General features: G+C 34.3%; 2 protein-coding genes across 3 annotated transcripts in view; both read left to right on the forward strand.

The window, feature by feature from the left end:
• The window catches only part of LOC147067712 (ATP-binding cassette sub-family G member 8), a 76,346-nt gene extending 61,421 nt beyond the window's left edge, over positions 1 to 14,925 (forward strand). Inside the window, exons 7-15 of the mRNA XM_085952505.1 lie at positions 32 to 176; positions 327 to 482; positions 3,326 to 3,517; positions 7,218 to 7,605; positions 8,712 to 8,916; positions 11,240 to 11,528; positions 12,685 to 12,805; positions 12,896 to 13,173; positions 13,986 to 14,925. Of these exons, the coding sequence (XP_085808631.1) occupies positions 32 to 176; positions 327 to 482; positions 3,326 to 3,517; positions 7,218 to 7,605; positions 8,712 to 8,916; positions 11,240 to 11,528; positions 12,685 to 12,805; positions 12,896 to 13,173; positions 13,986 to 14,243 (2,032 nt within the window). The 3' untranslated portion in view covers positions 14,244 to 14,925. The remainder of the gene's footprint in view (positions 1 to 31; positions 177 to 326; positions 483 to 3,325; positions 3,518 to 7,217; positions 7,606 to 8,711; positions 8,917 to 11,239; positions 11,529 to 12,684; positions 12,806 to 12,895; positions 13,174 to 13,985) is intronic.
• Positions 14,926 to 17,307: 2,382 nt separating this feature from the next.
• On the forward strand, positions 17,308 to 24,855 carry U2A (small nuclear ribonucleoprotein polypeptide A'-like U2A). Of its 2 annotated transcripts, XM_085952002.1 has the most exons (7): positions 17,308 to 17,526; positions 17,614 to 17,761; positions 17,854 to 18,018; positions 18,234 to 18,421; positions 22,633 to 22,803; positions 23,119 to 23,185; positions 23,634 to 24,855. In XM_085952002.1, the coding sequence occupies exons 1-6, from the start codon at positions 17,445 to 17,447 to the stop codon at positions 23,157 to 23,159; spliced, it is 795 nt and encodes a 264-aa protein (XP_085808128.1). In that variant the 5' UTR covers positions 17,308 to 17,444; the 3' UTR covers positions 23,160 to 23,185; positions 23,634 to 24,855. The 2 variants fall into 2 exon arrangements, with proteins under 2 accessions (XP_085808128.1, XP_085808127.1); XM_085952001.1 differs by lacking the exon at positions 23,634 to 24,855 and having other exon boundaries at positions 23,119 to 23,345.
• Positions 24,856 to 25,180: the final 325 nt, after the last annotated feature.

A 25,180-nucleotide genomic window follows, 5' to 3' on the forward strand; every position in this document is an offset into this window, starting at 1 on the left:
AATATGTATATATGATTCAATAACCTTCCAGTCAACTCGGTCGACCGATGTCCAAAGCTGAAAGTCATATGTCACTAAACCCAAATAGAAAAGGCCATCCTGCGTCTTCGGGGATGCGAGGAGACTACGTGGATGGCCATGCACCTCATACATCATATATTTATCCAAATTTACAGGTAAAAATACTTGTTCACTGTTACAAAATTAGGCTGCCAACTGAATGTATTTCAAAACCATCATCGGTTACCTGTTGACAACTGATGACATGTCATGGTTTCTCTAAATTAAATACACAACTTATAGATTTTTTTAATGATTTGTTTCAGGTTAAAAATTTAGATATCGCATCAACAGAAAACTCATCTATGTTACTGGTGTCAGGAATAAATTGTGAAGTGAAAGCGGGAGAAATTCTCGCAATAATGGCGACGGCCGAGGGAGAGGCGACGGGACTCCTCAGTGTCCTAGCGGGAATAAGAAAGGTGAAATAAATTTAATAGTGCCTGTACACGTGCATGGATTTACTTGCCTAACGCGATAATAACTGTTTATATGTAAAAGACTGTCTCTCCAATCTCATTATTCAAGCATAAGCGAGACGCGATGTTGTCATTGTACAGTGCTATTTGACAGGTTTGGAGAGGTTCGAACAGGTTCGTAGATAATTGGTAAATGTCGAAAAATTCTGTGCGGTGTAGTTCGTATTTCTTCCGGCAGGTTCTACACTATCGTTCTGCAGTGCATGCGCACCCACCATGCGAGTACCAATTATTGGGTGCAAATTCAGAAGCTTCTGAACTTTTTGATCCACGCATACAATCTCGCAACTTCCACAATAATACGTGTTTACACATGCATTTTCTTGTTATGGCCGCGATAATACGTACTGTCAGCAGTAAATCCTTGCAAGTGTAAATGGCCATATTTTCTCCTAGGCCGAGCATATAAGTCTCCACAGAGTTAAGCTTCTTATTAACAGATTTTTTTTACAAGGAATAGTTTTTAGTCCTCTCTAGTTTAGTACACTCAACCCAGATAAATGATGGCAGAGCAAGTCAAGATTCTTTTTATTTTCTAAAACTCTTTCTGTAAGCTCTAAGGTGCATGGTTGCTACATCAGTCCCGTGCAGCATCGCTTTGGGACAAGAAAGTGTGGCACTAAAATCTTTTCATTCTGACACGTTTATACCCGTGCACAAACCTCGGCTGCATAAACATGGCGGGTGGAGCAACTCGAATCATTGTTCCTCCCAATGAATCATATACACTTAATTTTTTGATCAGCTAAGGATTCAAAACTGTGACCCATGGCCTTGTATTTATACAGAGACGACCGCTCTACGGACTGGGACACCGTGGGTTTAATTAATTAATAATAAACATAACAGTATGCATTTCATAAACTATAACGAATTACCAACTAAATGCTTATGAAAAGGTGTTACTTATTTAAGTTTTTGCTGAAGCCATATAATATTGATTTAGCTGGTGCACAAGTTTTCGAGAATTGTTTTCATAATTAAAATCTCGTCGCTATAGGATTTGTTTCCCGAATTGACCAAATGTCAATTTTACAGGAGACGAAAAACAAATTTCATTGTCGTATATTTTAATATCAGTAGATGTATCAATCATTCTTTCTATACTGTATGATTGCAACATTATCTAATAGATTCCAAGAATAAGAATAACTGGTATAAATCATTAAATGCACAGAAAATGCGTTTTATTTACAAGTACTCACTGTGGATATTCGGGACAAAACATGGACGTTCGGGATTTAAGACCGTAGCGTATTGCTGCACGGCCCACAGATTACTGAGTGGTCAAAAAGTACGCGCCTCAAATGTTATATTTATTTACACGATAATTGTTAATAATTACCTCTACTATTTAAATACTTAATGATCGTAATTACCCATGTTCGTATGTAATAATAACATGTGGCAATCACTTTTTCGATTTTTTTTCGGATTAAGTAATAAAATAGTTTTTAAGTAATTAACTATTTTTTTATTAAACGAATAATTCACAAGATTTAAGAATGTACCATTCTAATAATTGAACATACTTACATAATTTTTTTAAATCACTTCTGAGAAAATATATTATAAGATATCTACTACTTCAATTACTAACCGACGTCACGGTCATTTCTCCAATATTTTATGATGGTACTTACTCATACTTGCTAACAATTTTATATTAATACTTTTTCCAAAAAAAAAAAAAAATCTATTTATATATATCTGTATATTTCTATAATTGACAATTAAACTTATTACAAACCACCAAATAAATATTATATATTTACTATTGTAAGGAATAACAACACAAAATAATAGCATGTATAAATTAATTACCATTGGCTGCTAATATTAGGTAGGTACCAATATCTTAAGTATATAATATCCACCAAATAAATAGTTACTAACATACATATTAAATTAAATTAACTATCAGCGCATTCAAAAATAAATAATAGCATCGCCTTTATTTTCATAGAAATACCTAGATTAAAAGTAAAATAAAGACAAACAATGTTTGATTAATAATAATTTGAAATAATAATTATTTTTTATGTCATAGTAGTTGCCGGGTCATACTGTAGAATTCATATAACCGTTGGGATTTTGTGTCATTTATCAAAACAAAATGCAGTTATTTAGGTTAAAATACTCACTTTCACAACTCTACTGTAAGTTCAGGGCGAACTGGTGATGTATCAGCTATGAATGATCTCTTCAAATTTGATGAATTCACTATCAAAATAATAGTAACGCTAAAAACAATATCAATAAGACGAAATTTGAAAGAAGTCTCCGGACGTCCGAAAAATATGAAAGTGGGCGTGATTGTTTTAGAGCTAGACAGTGTAAATGTGGGAGCGAGATGCACGGCGTGAGCGCGGTTTGATTGGCTAAAGTCATATTCGGGAAATAAACACTCAGCCAGAGATATATTTCGACCGAAATTAACTTGGATATTCAGGTACGAATAGTTGGACATTCGGGAGAACACCACGGAGTAATTGTAACTTAACATGGCGTATTCGGGTTTTTTAAAAAAATATCTCTGTTCCTAGATAAAAATATATTGTTTTTATAAATGATTTCGGTAGAGTTCGATAAAAGAAATTGAACTGCATTAAAATGTCGATTTCGACAAAAATGGATATTCGGGAAACAAATCCTATAGCGACGATCCTTTGAAGAAAACAATAGGTATTTATGATTCTTTCGAAAGATAGATATTATGGTACGCTTATGTGAATATTATCCCTCTATATTATTTATTTTGAATTTTCCATGTTTTCGTGTTATAGAAATTGTCCGGTGATATAATTCTTAACGGTCAACCCGTATCAAAGACGACCCTGAGGAGTACTACAGCATTCGTGAGGAATAATATCGACATGTGCCCCGATATGACAGTCGTGCAAACCTTAAAGTTTCACGCTCAACTCAAATGGCCCAACTCCAAAATGTCTCACATAAAAGTCGACGCCAAGGATAGAGTGAGGAAAAAATTATTTATTTAAAAACTATTTCAGTGAGGTAGATACTTAGAATTTAGATGACATTATGAAGTACCTATCACAATTAGGTGGTAGTACCTACACTACCTGCCGATATCTAAAAATACTATCGACAGTTTACTCATTTTTTGCCCTGTATGAATCTCAAGCAGTTTTCAGATATTAGAAATGTGAAATCGCGAATTTTGGACTTAGTTTTGGCGGATTCAGATTGTTGTGTACCGGTACATGCCTGTGCTGACCCACTTATACCTGAAGATGCTTATCACCCCGCGCTCTCAATAGATTTGCCATTAAATTCTTTACGGTTCACAAATAGTCGTATTCAACATCATAATGTTGGAAATGGAGACAGTGAATGTACTGAATCGAAGTTTATTAATAATAATTTGTGAAACTTCTTTAAGGGCGACCTATTGCATATGTATTACGAATTTCAGAATGTTGATTGGGAAATTTTATATTCGATTAGTGACGTCAATGCTGCAGTGAAGGTATTTTACCAATGTATATGTTACACCGAATGTGCGAAATTGACTATTACATGAAATGGCCAAAATTTTGGCTAATTCATGTAACAGTCAAGCCTGTTGAATTCCTGCCAATTCATGAATTATGTAAATTTTCTGCTGGGTACATGAATTCGCCAGGGTATGGAATTCTTGAACTGTCAACATGACAGAAGAAAAAGTAAATTTAATACGGATGGTTTTATTAGTTATAATTGGATATAATATAATATTATTATTATTAGGTTAGGTTAGGTTTGGTTTTGTAATTCTGAATTAAAGTATTCAACTGAATGTCCATTTTGAGGTTAGCTATCAAGTGTCAACAAACTATCACAAACATTCAATCGACCAAGCACGAATCAAATCACGAAAATACTTTTCAATAAAATTCTTCCGTTATCATATTATGGTTCTAGATTTCTTTGCGCATAGTAAATAGATATGAAAGTCATTGCAGTTACATATTGATTGGTATATTTTTATATTATAATCAATGACATTTGTTTAGTTTGATTAGTTGCAAAAAATACCACCGGAGCGCGATCATCTATTTTGACCATAGATAATATATGTACATTTTGACCAATGCACGAGCATTTTGATACATTTAGTTTAGTTGCAAAAAATACCACCGTAGCGCTACTATCTAATTTGTCCAAGACATGAACTAGACAGAAAAATTACTGCCGAATTCACGCACTCTCCAGATATTTTGTCTAATTCATGAATAAGGTAACGGGCTTGCATTTTTCATGATTTAGGCAAAATTTTGCCCATTTCATGTAATATTCAATTTCGCACAATCGGCGTAACATATATATAATGTATTTGACAAGTCATTCTTTATAAAAAAATCATCGGGCTCTTCGCGCAGCTATCCAAAATGGTTCAATTTTGATTTAATTAAAAACATACGACTAAAGCACTTGCATCACAAAAAATGGAAGAAAGCGAAGTGTCTCAGCGATTATATTTTATTTTCTAATCTGCGTAGGAGTGTGCATCGCTCATACATTGATCGTATCGGGGGGAAGTTAGCGTCAGATCCTAAATCATTTTGGAATTACGTTAGAAGTACGCCCGACTCTTCTGCTCAATCATCATCTATGTCTCTGGAAGGGAATGTTTTGAGTGGCTCCCAATCCATTGCTAACGGTTTCGCTCAATATTTTATGTCCGTCTATTCTAAAGCTTCTTAGATATTGCCCACACCTCACCCGGATAGTATTTCATCTTCCTGGCCAGTACTAGATATTGGTCTTCTGGATGAGACTGACATAGTGTATGCTTTCTCTCGACTATTTCCAAAATCCTCAATAGGTCCTGATGGTATCCCCCCTTGGATTTTAAAGGGCTGTCATAAGTTGTTAACTGACCCCCTACTATATTTATTTAATCTCAGCCTAAGTACTTCTGTCTTCCCAGATTGTTGGAGCCTAACCCGTATTCGTCCGGTGCACAAAAAAGGCTCGCGCTCTGAAATAATAAATTTTCGCCTGGTGGCTGATCTATCTGCACCAGCTAAATTATTTGAGTCTATTTTGCATATGTATATTTATAAACATGTAGACGGTCAACTGACTGACACTCAGCATGGATTTCGAATAGCTCGGTCAACAGTTACAAATCTTATGACGTATACTGAGTACATATCTCATTCGCTGAACGTAAATTGTCAAGTGGACGCAATTTATACAGATATGTCAAAGGCTTTTGATCGGGTAGATCATGATATTCTCATTAACAAATTAAGTGCAGTAGGTGGATCTATAAATTTTATCAACTTTTTCAAATCTTACTTTTCGCATCGCTGTCAATATGTGGAGTATGCAAGGTGTAGATCCGACGTCTTTCAAACTTATTCAGGTGTTCCCCAAGGATCAAATCTTGGTCCAATTATGTTTCTTATATTTATTAATGACATTGTCAATGTTATAAATGGAATCCAGTTTTTACTCTTTGCAGACGATTTAAAATTATATGCGTCAATTCACAGTGAATTAGATTGTCACATATTATTACAAAATAATCTCAATTCAATTGAAATTTGGGCGAAAAAAAATAAACTCGAATTTAATACTGATAAATGTGTGTGTATTAGCTTTTCGAAATCAAGATCTTCAATTATTTTCAACTATAATATGTCAAATAGATTACTGAAGCGTCAATCAGAAATTAAAGATCTTGGCATATTGTTTGACTCACGTTTATCATTTCGCTCGCACATCACTTCTACGGCATTGCGTGCGAGCAAGCTTCTAGGATTCGTCATGAGACAAGCCAAGTCATTCAAGAATCCAACTGTTTTACGTACACTCTATGTGTCGTTAGTACGGAGTATTCTTGAGTATGGCTCCATCATCTGGAGTCCTTATGAAGTTTCCTATAAGCTTGTTTTAGAGCGTGTTCAGAAAAAATTTCTTCGTCATCTCTATTTTAAAGTTTATAATTATTTTCCTTTTGACACCTTCTCAAACGAGTCTTTTCCCACTAACTTTCTTCAAGGCATGCTCGCCTTTCATTCTCTTGAAGCTCGTAGGTCACTTCTGCTCTTAAAGCATTTTTCCCTGCTCTCACGTGGTATCATTTTCAATCCTGATATTCTAGAAAATTTAAATTTTTACGCACCCGTCAATTACATGCGTGGTCGCAGCCATGACCTATTTTGGGTGAAAGCTGTTTCCTCATGTCAGGCTCACCAGGCACCAATAGCGAGGGCTGTGCGGTTGGTCAATGCACTCCCTAGAGATGTAGATATTTTTGGCGGTCCATTATATATTCTGTTTTTTAAATTCTATTTTATTGTTTAATTTGTACTTTTTGAATCATTGTTGTTTTTTTAAATTTTATTTCTTTTGTATAAAACTATTTTTGCTTTCTTTTTTTCCTCCACTTCGTTTTTTCTGATTTTCCGAACTGATGACTTGTAATTTTTATTCTAAATGTCATGTTGTGAACGTCCTGAATTAATAATTTGTTATGTACTCAACGTGTCTTTTTCAAATAAATAAAATAAAAAAATAAAATACCAAATGATAAGAATACCTTCTTTTCAGACAAAATCGTTTTATCGATCTCAAAGTGGCCATTTAAAATATGTGCGCATCGAAAATCAACGGTGGAGTCATATAATTTCCAGTTTGTTAAAATTATTAACATATTTTCAGATCAACATCCTCATTGAAGAACTCGGCTTAGAGCAAGTTCGGTTGACGAACGTCGGACGACTGACGCGGTCAGAGTTGCGAAGGCTGAACGTGGCGTGTCACATGCTCCTCGATACCGTGGTACTAATTTTAGACCAGCCGACGAGAGAGATGGACATATTCGACACGTTCTTTTTGATCGAGTATCTGAGAAATTGGGCGAGCACGGGGAGAATCGTAATAATGACCCTTCATCCTCCGACTTACGAGATATTTGCGATGCTGACTAAGGTTGTTCTGATTTCTGCGGGTCGCACCATGTACAGCGGGTACAGGAGAGATCTCATTCCTTATTTTGGTTCCATCGACTATCCCTGTCCGGCTTTCAAGAATCCGTCTGATTATTATCGTAAGTATCATTCGGCGTACCGTGTGAAAACTGAGATCTGTAAGCTGAACGTGACTGAGCTGTATGTAATGACATTCTGTCAAGTAAATGGAGACACTTATAGCGTTGGAATTATGACTTATGTAATTTGGCAAGCGGCGTGCGCGTCGGCTTATAATGTCACGTGTCCCAGGTTCGAATCCCGTCTCTGGCGAATGCGCATATTGTTTTTCAATTCGCGTTCGGAGTCAGACTGCGAACCCGACAGGTTGAACAAATGGCTAATGTCCATTTCTCGTAAAAACAAAAAAAAAGCTGTCAATGCAAACCTGCACTCTGCGGAGCCCCATATGATTCTATTAGAATTGGACGTGGTCAAAAAAAATTAATGATTATAGTATGACAATACATGCTGAAAATTTTCTTTGAATTGAGAGAACTAGACGAAATTATAGAAATATGTAATAAACTACTTTTTGTTAGAATAGTAGCAGTTGAGTAGTGCGGCGCGGCAAGGGGTATTATTAATTTTATATCAATATTATTTTCGAAAAACACTGATGTTTTAAATAAAGCACCCATCACAGCTATGAATAATTTGAAAATTTTAAATGTCGATGTGGCGGAGATAACATAACCAACTATAGAAAAACCTCAATTATTTGGTCTGATTGGGGATGGGGATGAAGATACTCTGGATGACGATAAAACTTATACAAAAAAAAATTCATCAGTTTCACCAGATTTATATATATTAAAAATCCGGATAATCGAAAATCTGAATAATCAAGGTTCTATTGTATAATAGATAAACAGGGGTAGATATTATAACAATTGTCATGATGGCAAAATAAATAATGAATGAACTGAATGTCAGTTCAAGGAATACTCATGAGTCATTGTATATTTTGAATTAATAAATTTACATCTGTATTTTAAAAAAATCTTATTGTTTATAGATATGAATACACTAATGAAAACACTTAGTAAGTAGTAATTGTATTTAATTGCATATCTCATGATAGTTAGATAGCTAGATATGAGTTCCTATAACACTTCCCCACCGTAGTCTCTTTCAATGTTTCATATTATAAATGCACTGACTAACAGTTTCATCACATTCGCAGTGGACTTGGTGACTCTGGACGACTTGTCGGCGGCCGCCATGCTGGAGTCGTCGGGCCGCATCGAGCAGCTGGCGGAGGTGTTTCGAGCTAGCCAGGCGAGGGCGCACGGAGAAGCCGACAGCAACATCCCTCTTGTGCCGCCCATTCCTTTGCCCAGCGCCGTCTGCACTGCGAATCCTATCAAGCAGGCGTGGATGCTCATTAAGTACATATTAAATTCTAATGGATTTAAGTTTTATACCTACTATTCTGTTTGATTCATTTTTTGCGAGCCAGGTTTCGCCTTTCAGCATTTTCAGGCACATGCGCACCCACCAATGGTAAATACATACTGACAATGAATACAGCTGATTCTAACTTAAGTATATAATAATTTAATGCAATAAAGTAGGTAAAAACTTCACCTGCACTTTAGTTGTTTATTTGTAAGTATTTGTTTGTTTGTTTAATTTTTTATGCGCTTCGTGGCATAGGAAAAGTTGCTTCAAATGATATTTGAATATAATTTTCTTTGTTAGGTAAGAAGTTTGGCAAGAAGTGAGTTCCGCCACCTTTGTTTTTGTCCCTGTGTAACTGTATTTGTTGTCAGTATATATTTACAATTAGTGAGTGCGCATATGCCTGAAGATGCCGAAAAATTAAACCAGGGTGGCAAAAAAGACTCAAATGGGTACAAAACTTAAACCCATTAAAATTTAAATTCAAATTCCATCAAGTACCCTCAGTGGATAGTATAATATAATAAGTAGTTACATATTAATTTCTTTTATGGTGTTAACTGTCAATAATTCATGGTGGAAATGCATTGTATTATTGATTTAACCCTTTATAGGGCAAAGCATTTTTTCCTTCATTTCAAACCGATCTCTATCAGTTTGCATCAGATATTTAATATCTTAAGACAATTTCAATATAAAAATAAAAAATATCTATCAGAAATTTGGAAAAACTATAATTTATGATGGTTTTTTTATCAACCAGTGCCCATTCAGGTGTTTTTTTTTTTTGAATTTTTGATATATTTTTTTCAAATACAACAAATAAATAATGGTTGTACATATTATTTATCTAATCATAAGAAAAGTTAAAATTATTTTTTAATTTTTTTACACCCATTTACGTAATACTTTTCAAAACATAGTATGCAAAGCGGTACGTTACATTGCTTACAAAAATAAGATATGCGTTTTGGCTCTCTAGCCATACTAAAATAAGCACATCGACAGCTCTTTTTCTTAGATTTACTCATGAACCGAAACAAAAATAAAACATATTATCGTAACAGTACCTACCGACCTACAACATTACGAAATGACCGAGAAAAGTGGAGTATGATAGGGGAGGCCTTCATCCAGCAGTGGATAGACCCCAGCTGATGACGATGTTACTTCTACAGTCAAATATAATACAATACAAACCCATGAAAGTTGCGATATTGATAGTAATTTCGTACTTTAGCATTCAATTGATGTCACAACTAACAAAAAAACACCATTTCTTTGCGGATATTTTGAAAACTTTTCCGATCCCAAATATTTTGAGTAAAACTAAAATATATCTATGATAGTATACTATATTCACAATAAAACATAACTATACACAGCTGCCTAAGCCGCTTTTTTATTTTTTAAATAATTCTAGAAGTCAGCCGTGCGAATTGCAAATTTGAGGTTATGTACTTCCCGCTTGGCAATAGAATGATGAAACAAGTACATTATCACAATATATTTGTAAAAAATATAATGTAAATCGATAAATAAATGCACATTAAATACTTATGTACATACCTTTTTTCACAACACATAATATAAATGGGAACAAAATGACTTGCAAAGTCAAGTGTCACTCGCGAATTCGTCGAGTCGCGACCGCAAACGCGCAATGGCTGATACATCGACCAATCGTCGAAATAGTGTTTTGCGAGCGATTGACGTACACTTCATATTAGATGGTTTATTTCATAGCCAGAGAACGTTCTCGACAACGTCTTGACGCACTAAGGTTGATATTTCCATATTTAGTGTATGACTTATAGCTCATAAATGAGGTGGTCGATAAATAAACCGTTTTCGGCCTTTGCCCTATAAAGGGTTAAATAAAAAGTAATTTTCTCATACTTATTTCACTTTTATTATATAACTGGACCGATTTCGTCCGCCTCAGAGGGACATTTTCAACTAGATGAGTTGAATTGGTAGCTCAGTTGTTTAATTCACTGACCTGAATTGCGAGGAATGCATGCTCGAGTCCCGTTCTATTAAAAAATTTTGATGTTTCTGAGGTTTTTCCAAATCAATACCTATGTAATGCAAAATAAAACATTTTTTTATTTTAATTAGTGATTAGGAATAAACATTTTTAATCATGAAATTTGGTACGCATAATAAGGTTTACGCAATTTTTCTTGGAAAAAAAGAATATAATTGATTGTTTGTATATGGAAGGCCACACATTGACGTGTAATAGTCAAAAACTTATCAGTGTCAGTATTTTCTCGGTAAATCATGTGCATTGTAACTCATTTTCAGGAAAACTCTTTTATACACTCAACCGAATTCAATAATCACTTGGATCACTCGTCTCATCATAGCCGCCATTTTCTCTTTAATAAGCGGGGCAATATTTTGGGACTTGCCGGCGAGCGATTCTAAGTTCACACAGAACGACAGATTGGGATACCACTATTCCACCATGTGCATGACGGCTTGGCCACTCTTACTTCTCGTGAGCGTGCTGCCCATATACACGAATAGAAAATACATCGAGAGAGACATCGACATCGGTCTTTATGGAAGAACCGTGTTTATTTTAACTGATGTAAGTAAAATTGTTCTTTGTTTATGAAATTTAACTAGCAGGAGAGTGAAAAGTTGGTGTAATTTGGAATGATAAACAACTCTTGTAGAATATTATCATGAATATGCTATATCCCGTTGAATAAATAGATTAGAGTAAAATATGGCTACCTAATGTATGTTTACCGTACGTGAAGGTAATTTTTGATCCAGCGAAAGCATATTATGTTGAGAATTTCAACATTTGAGACGACCCCCATAATATGGGAGAGATTTTAATAGACTGAACATACATCCGCATTATGGCTCTAGAGCAGTTTCTGTCAAACTGTGTGCTGTGAAAGAAGTATATGAATCTGGCCATAATAGACTCATCACTCGTACATAATGGTCGGTGCATGATTAGTTCAGAGCCGTGTTTTGACATAATTCTTTCTCAAAATCAATTGCGTCCAACTTACTAATAAAATTATTATCTATATTCATTTGGGTACTTATAATGTTGATAACACAATATTATTTTATTGTTTTGTATAACTTTACTGCTAAGATTTTATTTTTTATTCATATAACCATCAGATGTGTGCCACAAGCTCTACAATTCCGCATGTAAGGGATCGGTACATGCTGTACTTTACACTAAAATTATACTAGCCCCGGTTGATTGTTTTAAATAATTTAATATATTGTACATACACTGCCATCTCTTGGAATCATGGTTAAATAGTTAACAGAAATTCAAGTCTTTATGATTTACTATCAATATATTTCCAAAAAAGATGTTTTTTTACATAAAAATTCACGGCTCGCCGGGTACCGCCATGCTGATATCTCCCAGCATTTAATAATGAAGTACCTATAAGTATTTAATTTTTTGGGGATTCTTATTTGGTGTGCCACGAAACAAATTCACCTTTCCCAGTGTGCCGCCAGGTAAAAGAGCTTAACAGACATTGATCTAGAGATGGTGTCTAGGCAGCGTAGTTTCATTTAGTTTATGTCGTTGGCGAGGAAGTTTCAGTGCTCGAGCGAGGCATGGGAAAATGACCTACTCAAAGGTAGATAAAAAGAACTGAGACAAAAGTATGATTTGAGTAATTTTCCCATGCTCGACAAAAGTGTGTGCGGGGCTCACCAAATACTCGGAATGGTAATGCATTGTTTCTTTTACATTCTAGTCGCTGGCTGACGTTCCTCCTTCACTCTGTGTTTGGTTAGCGTTTCTCATTCCGAGTTACTCTATGACTGGATTATATATGCAAGGTTTTGATAACTACAACGGCTTCTATTTGTATCTAGGTAAGTAACGACGTGTAACCTATATTATCAAACAGTTGATTGACAATATTATTATGCATCGTATATTTGACATTATAAACCTCTTTCCAGGGTACATGATACTATATTTATGTTGTATCAAAATGCTCGTGAAGGCCTTCGCCTTTTTGATACCCCCATACAAATTGTCAACATATATAAGTGCAATTATTTTGACGATACTGTTCATCGCGAGCGGTTACACAATTCAACATTTGGACATGTCAATTTATACGAGATGGATTGAATACGTCTCCCCGGCTCGATGGGTGCTGTCCACATTGAGCCAGAGAGAATTTAGTGCGGAAGCCATCCAATCCAATCAAGTTGTGAGGTGTAAGAATAAGCAGGTAAAATTCATTCAACAATCTGTATACATACCTAATACTAAGACAAGTAATACATGTATTATAAACATGATTTTTTTCTGTACTGTATATTTATTTTTCAAGGTATTAATAGTATGTACTTATCTTTATTAAAGCTATTTACATTCATCTGTTGGATTATTAACGGAGAGCAATTTTTATAGTAAAGTTAATGACTTATTACTCGTTGGTCCTCTTCCTGCAGGCCTATGTTATAACTGGTGATATAAAGTCACCCGATAACATGACGTAATTATTGTGACGTAAGCCAATACACGCTCGAGGCTAGCCGCCCAACGCACACTGCTCACCATAGATATTATTATGCTGAAACACCCATTTGTGTATGGGGACAATGGATAACGCCAGTATTTTAGTAGCATTAATTTCTCGAATGCTATTATCACTCCGGTAGTACGTCACAATGATGTCATATGATGTCATGTCGACCGGGCGACTTCAACTCGCAAGTTCTAACATAAGGCCCCTGTTGTCATCTCAAAAATATGAACATTAATATTATGATTCATATTAGACTATTAGAGAATACTCCGATTCATATCTCCTGGGAAAACATTACAAAAAATGTCATAATAGATATTTTTACAGTGCATTAAATAATATTTTTTGGCTTCCAACTGCACATTTATTTTCGTTAGCTGTAGTCACAATCATTATGAAGTATCTAATTGTTTATGAAACACCGTATGTGAAATGATGTTCTCGTTGTGAGAACACGTAATTGCATAAATACACTGTATTTATGGTTTATTCAATGCTTTTGCAATTTCCAGGAGCAGAGGCAGGATATTATAGTGCAAGTTCCTTGTCATACTCCAAACGGGACGCAGTTGCTGTCAAACTTCGGCCTGGCTCGCTCCGACTATTTGTGGGAGTACACGCAAGAGAGCACGTTGATCGCGCTCATTATATTTTGGGTCGTGTGTTTTGTGATATCTTGCATAGCATTTATTTTAGATTGCTGCAAGCATGGAAAAAAATTAACTCGACATCCAGGAAGAGGGAACAAATGTACTCCAAATACTCCGTAAATGATTAAGTACATGTGACATTTTTTAATAAGTGAACTTGATAAAGAAAACTGGGCATATTGTCCTTTCATAAGGCCCAGTGCAGATACAACCTCCGGTAGCCGAGTGTAACCATCAGTGGCTGCCATCTGTGTATATGTTTAACCAATATGTTCACCGTTCCGTGTCAATGTGGTGGCTCTCACAAGTGGCTACTGTTAATAGTCGTATCTGTGCACGGTCCAATGTGAACTGCTAAAGTATAATCGAGAAAGGTAGATTATGTTAAACATCATAGTATCATGATGTACATTATACAAGGTACCTACTTACCTACCTAATTTTGTTTTTAGCAAAAAACATTTATCTCAATATTTTCTATATTTATGTGTGTAATCTAAATCAATAATATTACTTGGTATTGTTTGATACATACAAGAATGCAATATTAGAATTATTTAAGAATTTGTACTCCGGAGATATCAAATAAAATACACATTTGTGTAATTTTAGAGGCATTTTACAAGTGCAATAAACACTTGTTATAAATTTAAATAATGTCAATTTCCCCTTTTTTCTGATACAATATATTGTTACTATTTACTCGGAGTGCCATTAGCACATTAATTATACAATATATCATTAACAAATGGTGTATTTTCAATAACGAATGCTACATTCTTACATCTTGCGAGTTATTCATAAATAAAAAAAATACTTTAATGAAAAATTAAATAGTAGGTATATTAATACATGTGTCAAATTTTGCCAGGTATACCTGCTCCTGATTATTTGGAATTCATTCTCTAATAGACAGGTTAGATATACTTCATATAGAATATTCCCTGTAAGATCATCTCCGAGAGATCTGTGATCAATTTTATCAGTCCTTTCCTTTAAATACGACATTGAGTCGACGATTAAAATTTTTCCTTAATGTAAGCTAATAGACAGTAAATCAAAACATTTAGTTGTCTTTCCCTTTCAATGTGTATCTTTTTCTATCACGGACGGAGATGAACAGTAAATCTCTCCATCTGTTATTTATGTGGGTTGGGTATCCATCGAATTAAAATATTGTGTCTGCTTATAAAATATAGAATATATTGTACAAAATTCAGACTAAACAATCAAAATATGATGGCAATTTGAACAAGTTTAATTTAACTTAGATAGGGGAGACAATATTAACATAGGTTTTGTATAAGTTTTCATAATATTTCAGTGCCTTCATATTAATGCAAATGTGTTTTGTAAATTTATTGCGATAGTTGGCTAATACAAAAATATCAAATAAAATTTAACACAAAAAACGGAGTGATGAAATAACCAAGAAAACAACATAAAATAATATAAAGATTTTCTTTGAATGTTTATAAAATTTTACCCTTTACACAAAGAATACAAATAATTAATTTCTACTTTACCATTAATGTGATATTGTTTTAACAGATGTAAAACTAATTTAACTGTAATTACACTTAAAGAGTTTTACTTCTGACATGACAATATTATATTATAACTTTATTTCATGGGTTTTTTGGTAAATTTTATTTCACGTGAATGTGAATTAATGTGCCTCTTTCTACCCTACCTACATAAGATTGTTTTATTACAAAAACTAGATTTAGATAATGTAATAAATAATAATATTACAGACGCCATCACATTAATTTTAATATTATAAAAAATAATTAAAGTAATTCAAACATAAAATATAATTTGTGTTTTTGTAACCCCTCCAATTAAAGTACAATTTCAAACTGTCTCTCAAACATCTAGGTGCAGGCAGTACTTAGTGTAGTGGAGCCGGAGTGCGCATGGGTGCGAGTGGGTCGGCGACCCGGGACTTTTTTCCAGGCCGGAGCGTATTCTGTCACTTCCTCAAACAGTCATGCAGATAAGGATACATTTTACAAAAGTATGGCGGAAGCCACTGGAAAAATCCCCAGCTGTGATCACGTAGTAATCCTTAGTGATCTAAATCCCAAAGTGGGATCTGGTCCCTCACATGAACCCTTTGTGTTGGGAAAACATGGCTTTGGCCATATTAACAATAATGGTTCCCGTCTGGTAGATTTTGCCTCCATGAACGGATTTGTGGTTGGTGGTAGTCTTTTCCCCCATCAGACTATCCACAAATATACATGGACATCGGCAGACGGTAATACAAGAAACCAGATCGACCACATCATGGTCAAAGCGAAGTATCGGTATGAACTGCTAGGCGTGTGGACATATAGAGGTTCAAACATCCATAGTGACCACGAACTCAGTGGAGAACCTGCGTGTAGTTCTAAAACGAGTCTGAACGAGTCCCAACACTCAAAGGTACGGTTAGGTTCGATGCGGAAATACTTAAAAGCACCCAAGTGCACGCCACCTACGAGCTGGAGCTGCAGAGGCGCTTATGTGATGCTCGGACTCTTTCTGGTACGACTGCTTCCATCGACTCGTATCCGGTGTATCATGTAATTAAGTAGGTATATTATGACAATGATAAAAATATCGAACGTGTATTTTTGACATGATAACGATGTGGGGATGGTCCCTACGAACACTTAAGGTAGAGCCGCCCCTGGATATTATTATGACGTATTTGAATGATATAATATCTTTACAGCATAAAGACAATATGATGTAGACAAACGTTATGTGTAGCTGTGTTAACTCAATTTCGATAAAAATTGGACATGCAATATCTTTGCACTAAGCCTCATACTTTGTATAATATTCTTTATTCTTTGTTGTGTATAATAATTACTATAATATTTTCACATGATTTTTTCAAAATATTATGTCACGATTAAGTAGTTTTTTTCATGGTAGGTATTTATCAGATGATTTTATTTAAGCTTTTTATCCTTTTTAAGCGGTTTATCACGGAACGTAGCTAGAGGAAAAATTGTATAAAGAATGTTAATCAATTTGACTGCGTTATTTTATGTAGGTAATTATGATACATATCACATCAAAAATTGGATTGTGTATTCCTAATATGTAACAATATTACATAGAGAGAGGATAATAATATTAAATATAAAAGTTTTTGCTATATGGCAACTCTTGTTTCGTTTGACGTTTTGGGTTTTGGCGTTGGTTTTTTTTTTAATGGCGGTTTCTAAATTGCAAAGTTACTAACTTTAAAGTTAGCCTTCGTCCTTTGCTGCATTGTTATTATATCGAGTAATATTTTTGAAACATTGCCTATAACTTATAAAAATGGTGAAGTTGACTCCAGAACTTATCCACCAATCGATGCAATATATGAATCCTTGCAGGGACAGAGAGCTGGATTTACGCGGTTAGTTTCACATTTGTCATACAAATTGAGGTTATTATGAATGTACTGTGAGTATTCTATTTTTCACTTTATAAATTTATTTTCTAGGATATAAGATTCCTCAGATTGAAAACATGGGAGCCACATCAGACCAATTTGATTCTATCGACCTGTCTGATAATGATATACGAAAACTTGATGGATTTCCACTCTTAAACAGACTCAAATGTCTACTGCTAAACAACAACAGAATTGTGTAAGTAAAATGAAACAAACATCTTTGTATCCCGCGGTACCAGATCTACTTATAATTAAAATATTACCTTATCTTATTTTTTCTGTTGTCAGACGGATCGGTGAAGGACTGGAACAATATATACCGAATCTTGATACATTGGTATTGACAGGCAACCATATGCAAGAATTAGGAGACCTCGACACTCTCGCCACTTTAACCAAACTAAAAACTCTGTCGTTGCTTCAGAATCCAGTTGCATACAAGCAACACTACAGGTATATTAATTATGTTTCCACTATAAACATAAGAAAGTAGGTAACTGTTCTAATACCGCCTTTCCACTAATTTGACTTGCTTAAATTCGTATTTAAAAGACTCTTACCAAACAATTACGATAAACGTCGGCTTCCTATCTAAGTCAGAAAAAAGACTGAAACCGTTGCTGTGTGTTTAAGATATTTTATAATAATTATTGATGATTCTTTTGCAGATTGTATGTTGCATTCAAATTTCCCGAACTGCGGTTGTTAGACTTTAGAAAGATAAAACAAAAGGAACGCGAAGAAGCCAATCATTTATTCAAGAGCAAAAAAGGAAAAGAACTTCAAAAGGAGATTGCCAAAAAAGCTAAAACATTTGTTCCAGGCGGAAACATTCCAGATGCTGCCAAGGTCACAGGTAAAACATTTTAAGGTTTTTTGTCAACCGGTTCTCCGATCGCTGACCTATTTTTTGCTTCAATTCTGAATTTCTTTCATGTCTGCCTTTATTACCACGCAAAACTTTTTATAGTGCACATCTTGAATTCTTCACCCACACATCCATCAGACATCATTTACCTACAATCTATTTGTATAAATAATAGAGTGGGAATTAATCGCACATCACGTTTGTCAAAATTCGCATCAACAAAAAATATTAAAACATTTAGAAAATAGTTTTCACATACCTAAACAAAATAATATCAAACAGAAGTAACGTGTCACATTTCAAAAATATAAGTAAACTTAGTTTTCACAACTTTACTAGTCACATAGAAACAGAAGGAAATTCACAAAGTGAAACAATATTTCACCAAGCTAAATAATCATTTGATTACAAAAACATACCAATAAGTAATAATTAAACTTGTTTTAATAGAATACATCTTTTTGGGTGTTCTGTGTCAGAGTAACTTGGGTGCTATTTTCAGGGTTCAATCAATTTTGTACTTCATTTTCTCAGGTCCTCGATTTCAAATTTAGGTTTATTTTGTTTTAAAGTCTTTAACCCTCCTCCCGCTAACGGCATCTAGAAATGCCCATGATAGTTAAACCGTTCACCGCTAAGGGCATCCAGAAGTGCCCATAAGTTTCTACCTCCGTATTTTCGTAATTCGGCGAGTAATACAGTCGAAATTTGTTTGAAAAACTAGCTGGGTTATTCCTTTACTGACATTTGTGACTTTTTTTCAATAAGACTTTTTAGATAATTCGAAATTAAGCAAAGACACATACCCTGTCGATATTGGAGTAAAACAGATTTCCAATGATTGGTTTCAAAATTTACCGCTAGTTGCTTTGCGCAATTTGCGCCGGCGCGAATTGATGTTAATGATCTCATACATGAAATCGGCTAGTGCGGTGATAATTTTCAACAGTCGATTGCTTTCGTGTTGTGATTGATACATTTCAAAGTTTTTTACGGTTTTCTATAAAATTATTATTGATGCGCCATTCTGTTAATAATTAATTATGTGCGTTAATTCTTTAAATGAAAAGTGATTTTATGAATTAAATCAGTGGTTGTAAAGTGAAAACGAAATTATTAACACATAAATAATTTTAAATTCCTATAATAAATCTTTTGTACTGTATGGAAATACATACGAAAAATTGAGAATAAGTAAATAATAATCTGTAAAATATTTAAATTTAAATTAAAAAATGTAGAATAGATTTTCAAAATTCACGGCCACTCATTTTTATTTCAAGGAAAGTGATGATTAAAATTCTTCTCATTTTAGTCGAATAAAGAACTAAGATTAAAATTTAATATTATTGTGTAGTGAATTAAAACTTTAAATTTCCTCAAAACTGTTAAGTTATAATAGCATATTTAGTGTTTAAATAAAAATGTCTATCCCTGATGTTGAATGTTTGGATTCGGACTATGAGATGGAAAGTGATAATGAAGAAGCTGCGCTAGTAGAACATCCCGACGATGTTGACGAGCCTTCCAATATAGGCAGTGATGAAGGAGTGGCTGAACCGTCTACCAGTGCAGCACCAGACAGTTTACTCCAATCGTGGACTGCGGGTCCCTTCGTGCCGATCACATACGATTTTGATAGTTTCAACTCAGGCGTTAACCCTAGTGTACAGCTCAATGAAAATTCCACAGAAATGGAATTTTTTCGTCATTTTCTTAACAAAACAATAATGAATACCATAGTTAACCATACAAATAATTACCACAACCATATGCTCAACACACAAGCCCACACTCCGAATGCAAGGATCCATGCCTGGTATGATACATGCCCAGAAGAGATGTATGTTTTTTATGCTGTATCAATGTTGATGACAAGAAATCGCCATCTCACAATTGAAGAACATTGGAGTGCTGATCCATTATTAAATTCTAAAATATTTGGCCAAACTATGATAAGAGATCGGTATGAGTTGATTCTACAAATGCTACATTACTCTGATACCCAAATCCCTACTGGAGATCGTCTTTATAAAGTGCGCTCACTTCTTGACCACTGCAGAAAAATATTCAAAGAAACAATGCTACCAAACGAAAATCTCTGCATCGACGAAAGTATCATTGTTTTTAAAGGGAGATTAATATTCAAACAATTTATACCGTCAAAAAGACATAGGTTTGGAATCAAATTATTTGTGATTTGTGATGTGGAAACCGGTTATATTTTAGACTTTATTATTTATTGTGGTGTAGAAACCGAAATAAGTGATAGTGAACTTTTGGGAATATCTGGGGCTGTTGTCACCACTTTGATGAAGGATTATTTTGGTAAAGGGCATAAACTATTTTGTGATAATTGGTACAGCAGCCCAGAATTATTTCAGTTTCTACATAAAAAAAAGACAAATGCTTGCGGCACGGTACGTAAAACACGAAAGTCAATGCCAAAATTTGATAAACTGAAGAAAGGACAAGTAAAATCTCTTAACCGTGGCCCATTGCTCGTGTTAAAATGGCATGATAGGCGGGAAGTGCATATGATCAGTACCGTGCACGATGACTCCATGGTACCGACAGATAAAATTAATAGGGCCACAGGACAACCCATTATAAAACCACAATGCGTTGTGGATTATAATAAAAATATGGGCACGGTAGACAAAGCTGACATGATGTTGAGCAGCCTCTCGTGTATGCGAAAGAGTCTTAAGTGGTATAAAAAGGTTGGATTCCACATCATAGATTTATTTTTATTAAATAGTAGCATACTTTACAAAGTTATCACCGGTAAAAAAATTAGTTTAGCTGAATTTCAATTAAACGTAATCCGGCAATTAATCGAAACATATGGCAGTGCCTCAAGACCATCGACATCACAAACTACTCGTGTAGTTAATAACCCAAAAAGAATTTTAAAAACAGAACTCCTAAGACATTTACCCCGTAAAATTCCTCCAACAGTAAATAAAACAAAACCATATCGAAGATGTCGTGTGTGTATTGCTTCAACTACTAAAGATAAAAAAAGAAAAATGACGAACATTATGTGTGAAGCATGTGATGTCGCTTTATGCTCTGTGCCCTGTTTTTATGACTACCATGACAAAATCAATTTTTGAAATATAGTTAAGCCATAAACATTAATTAGGTGTGACTGAAATATGAGACCAAGTTGTAAGGAAATAATATAACAATAACGATTGTGTGCGTTCTGTGTTGGTGTTAAAAAACGTGTGAACATTAATCATCGGCGCAAGTGTCTACCACTTATCCGGTATCATAGAGGCCACTTCACTCTGCGGTATGTACTCCAAGCGTGCTTTATTATGTATGACAGAATTTCTTAAAGCTCTGTTGCTTAATTTACGATCTTTTTGTTTATTTTCACATGCTGTAAAATTAAAAGGAATGTTTTATTATAGCTAGAGCCACTCAGTGGATTTTTAGGTACATTTTTAATGACGTTTCGGTATGATTTATGAATCGTAAAAATCGCAGCGCGCCCGAACAAGTACATGAGCGAAATTATGTCGCGATAAAAAGGTTAAGTACCATTGTTTTATAATCTTTGTATGTAAACTTATTTGCATATTTGGATCTTTATTGCCTCCAAAAATATTATGTTCACCCCATTTAGGCTAATCTACCCTCTTCCCTGACTACTGATCTAGAAGTGACTCATCTCCACCGTTATAAAATGACTGTGTCTAAACGGAGTGAACCCGGTCGCCTGTCAGAGGAAAGCAGTGACAGAAACCGAAACCCAAATCTAGCTGTAGTGCTGTAGAAAATCAAGATGATATTATTGATATATGTAATTAATTTTCATTTTTTAGTACCTACTCCCACTTTAATTTTCGTTTAATTTAATGAAGGTGGTATAGGTAATTTAAAATGTCCTTTCCTAAGCGAAACATACAGTTTTAGAAAGAGGAGAGGAAATGGTTTTTACCTGTTGAATCCTTGCTCTGAATCATCACACATTCGACAAAAAGATACAGCTTATGAATTTGACCAAACACGGATACTGTCACCACCACCACCCGTCAGACGGATTAAAGTGGAACAACTATTAAATATATTCAATTGTATTGTTTATATTATTATAATTTATATTGGCTATATTCAAACTTTCCTTCACATTTTGTCTTTAATAAAATGGACATAATGATAATGCTTGCTAAAAATTATATTTACAGTGGCCACTCCTCAAGAAATCTACAAGATCAGGGAAGCTATTAAAAATGCTTGTTCGTTGGCTGAAGTGGAAAGACTCACTCGGATGTTGCAGGCGGGACAGATTCCTGGACAGAAGCCGGCCGTCGTGCCTGCTTCTGCCGCCACTGCCCTGCCTCAAAATGGAGAAAGAGGTTACACTTTACTCTTCTTATTCATATTACTATCACCAATAATAACTCTATATGAGAACATTATATATGATTACACATTACACCCTTTCCCTCAGCATTGAGGTGAGGTGTACATATATTGAGGGGATTCATTCCTTTTCACCAAAACATGTGCGTTTCTTCAAAGCATCATTAAAACAAACTTATACCAGCCAGAGACAGCAAACCAAATGGGTGAATCCTCTCTTGTAAGGTGATACATTTGCTTTTTATGTAAGATTAAGAGGTGTGATGAGAATCAATAAATATAATTCTATGAATTTGTTAACTTTTCAGATGAAGATGACGAGATGGACGGGTCGACGAATGGCCACTAAACCTTTACATTTGAATTGGTGATACGGTAAGTCCACCCGAGAAGGATATCATCTGTCTGGTTGGAAATAGCATTTCTTTTTCAATAACATTTTTTAATTCCACATTGTTTATTGTATGGTTGATAAGACCAGATATACTACACATTGGAGTATGTGCAAATTTGAATAAATTTCATTTCTATGTAACATTGTGTTTTTTTTATGGCCTTTGAGAAGCGATTGATACTAATAGGATAAAATTATTTGTAGCAGGATTTGAACATTTGGGTTTTTTTTAAATCTGTACAATAGCAAATGAGGTTGGTATATAATTATTGTTAAAAAACACCACTCCAAGTCTTGAATTTTACTGCATTAAGAAAATCCCCAGGAGTTCTAATTCAACTAGTTATCAGTACATAGTATAAAAAGGTGTCTTGTTTTAAAATTAATACATAATAATATACCCACTGATATATTTTTTGAGATTTTCAGTATCTACACGTCATAATGCAGATGGTTTGCAGATAAAGGTGAAGTATTATTTACAAATTAATGAAGGCGTTTGCCATTTCATTTTCTACCTCATTGAAAACAACCAACCCTCATTAAAAAATCTGCTGGTATACATTAACATTTTCGGGTGATCCGGCTGCAGTGAACATTGGTTAAAAAAATTGAAACTCAATATAAAATACTATTTTTAAAATACATAATAATATAAATGATGGCATAACGTAGTGAACGTTGGCTACATAAATTGAAAAATGGAACTTATAGTTTCTCCAGAAATGAGAATGACAACTCAGGGCTATGTCAATCATTCGACTGCACTCGACAGGTGAAGAAAATAACGTGTTAACAAATGGAGCTATTTGGACGTCTCATAGGTATATGTACTTATATCAGTAATCTGTGAGGACTATGAATCTTCAAGCACCAGTGGACTGAAAATTATCACCTGTGATGGAATGGATAATTCGCAAAAAAAAATGTTTTAATTTGACATACATATTGTGGGGTTACTGCCAAATGTATGTCTCGAAATCATATTATGAAGTAATTGCAATTTCAAGTTTGACTTGCCCTCTCTCTATCAAGCATAATGCTAATTTCTTTGTGCTTTATGTGCATGTTCAATATATTGGTTGACCTTGAATATTTTTTCTAGCATACATTTATATAAACATAATCTGTTGTTAACTATAAATACCTAAATTATCGACTTACCAACTTTTGGCAGCGACACTGCAATATGTGAAAGCCTACATTTTATTATATTGCATAATATTATGTATACCATTTATGGATCAATAAATTTTAATTATTTACAACTGAAAAGTGACTGTCCACATACTTTTAGTAACTGTATGCAGAAGAATTAAAAGTTTTTCTTACGGTTACTGTCGACTGGTCTCCAGCAACCGTAAAGTGTGGCTGGTTGCCGCAACCATGTGCGCAAACGCGTGTTCCCTTTCTTCTGCCTTGCGGTTGCCGGAGACCAGTCGACAGTGCTTAAGGACTCGTTTGAGAGAATTACATACAAAATTATTGAATTAAAAAGTTTTTATTGAACATTTTTTTACAATATTAAATCTGTGTTATTTATGGAATAATTCTTAATCGCTATAAGATCACCGGTTATATAAATTCTGTATAATTATCAAGATTACATATTTTTGTTATATTAATTCCTCATAATAAAGACTTGCATTATTACAGTACTCGTTTTTCAATACTTTATAATATCTTTGTCCAACACTAATTATATCGGCACCATTCATATAATTATTCAGTATCACTTCCTACACATTTACAAGCTACCTACATACTTTACTTCACATATTTAAATACACTCACATACAATATAATAATGATATTTATATATATTTAATGCAACTGATAATCACAGGAATAAAAGATATTTTAGTCATTGGTTAGAATTAGGTTAGGATAGAATTATGACCAATTAGTGTCAGTCATAAAGAGTTAATGGCTAGATCACAGCGTTATCAAAGATGTCATATTTATTTTGTTGTCAC

The sequence above is a fragment of the Rhyacophila brunnea genome, unplaced genomic scaffold, assembly GCF_057557595.1.
Source record: "Rhyacophila brunnea isolate RB1 unplaced genomic scaffold, BYU_Rbru_1.0 scaffold_3, whole genome shotgun sequence".
Classification (NCBI taxonomy): Eukaryota; Metazoa; Arthropoda; class Insecta; order Trichoptera; family Rhyacophilidae; genus Rhyacophila; species Rhyacophila brunnea.

Bases quoted from the DNA above. Each gene is read 5' to 3' on its own strand.
- U2A (XM_085952002.1), top strand. From the start codon at position 17,445: ATGGTGAAGTTGACTCCAGAACTTATCCACCAATCGATGCAATATATG. The intron at 18,019-18,233 runs GTATATTAATTA...ATTCTTTTGCAG, and splicing joins GCATACAAGCAACACTACAG to ATTGTATGTTGCATTCAAAT. The intron at 18,422-22,632 runs GTAAAACATTTT...TTATATTTACAG, and splicing joins AGATGCTGCCAAGGTCACAG to TGGCCACTCCTCAAGAAATC.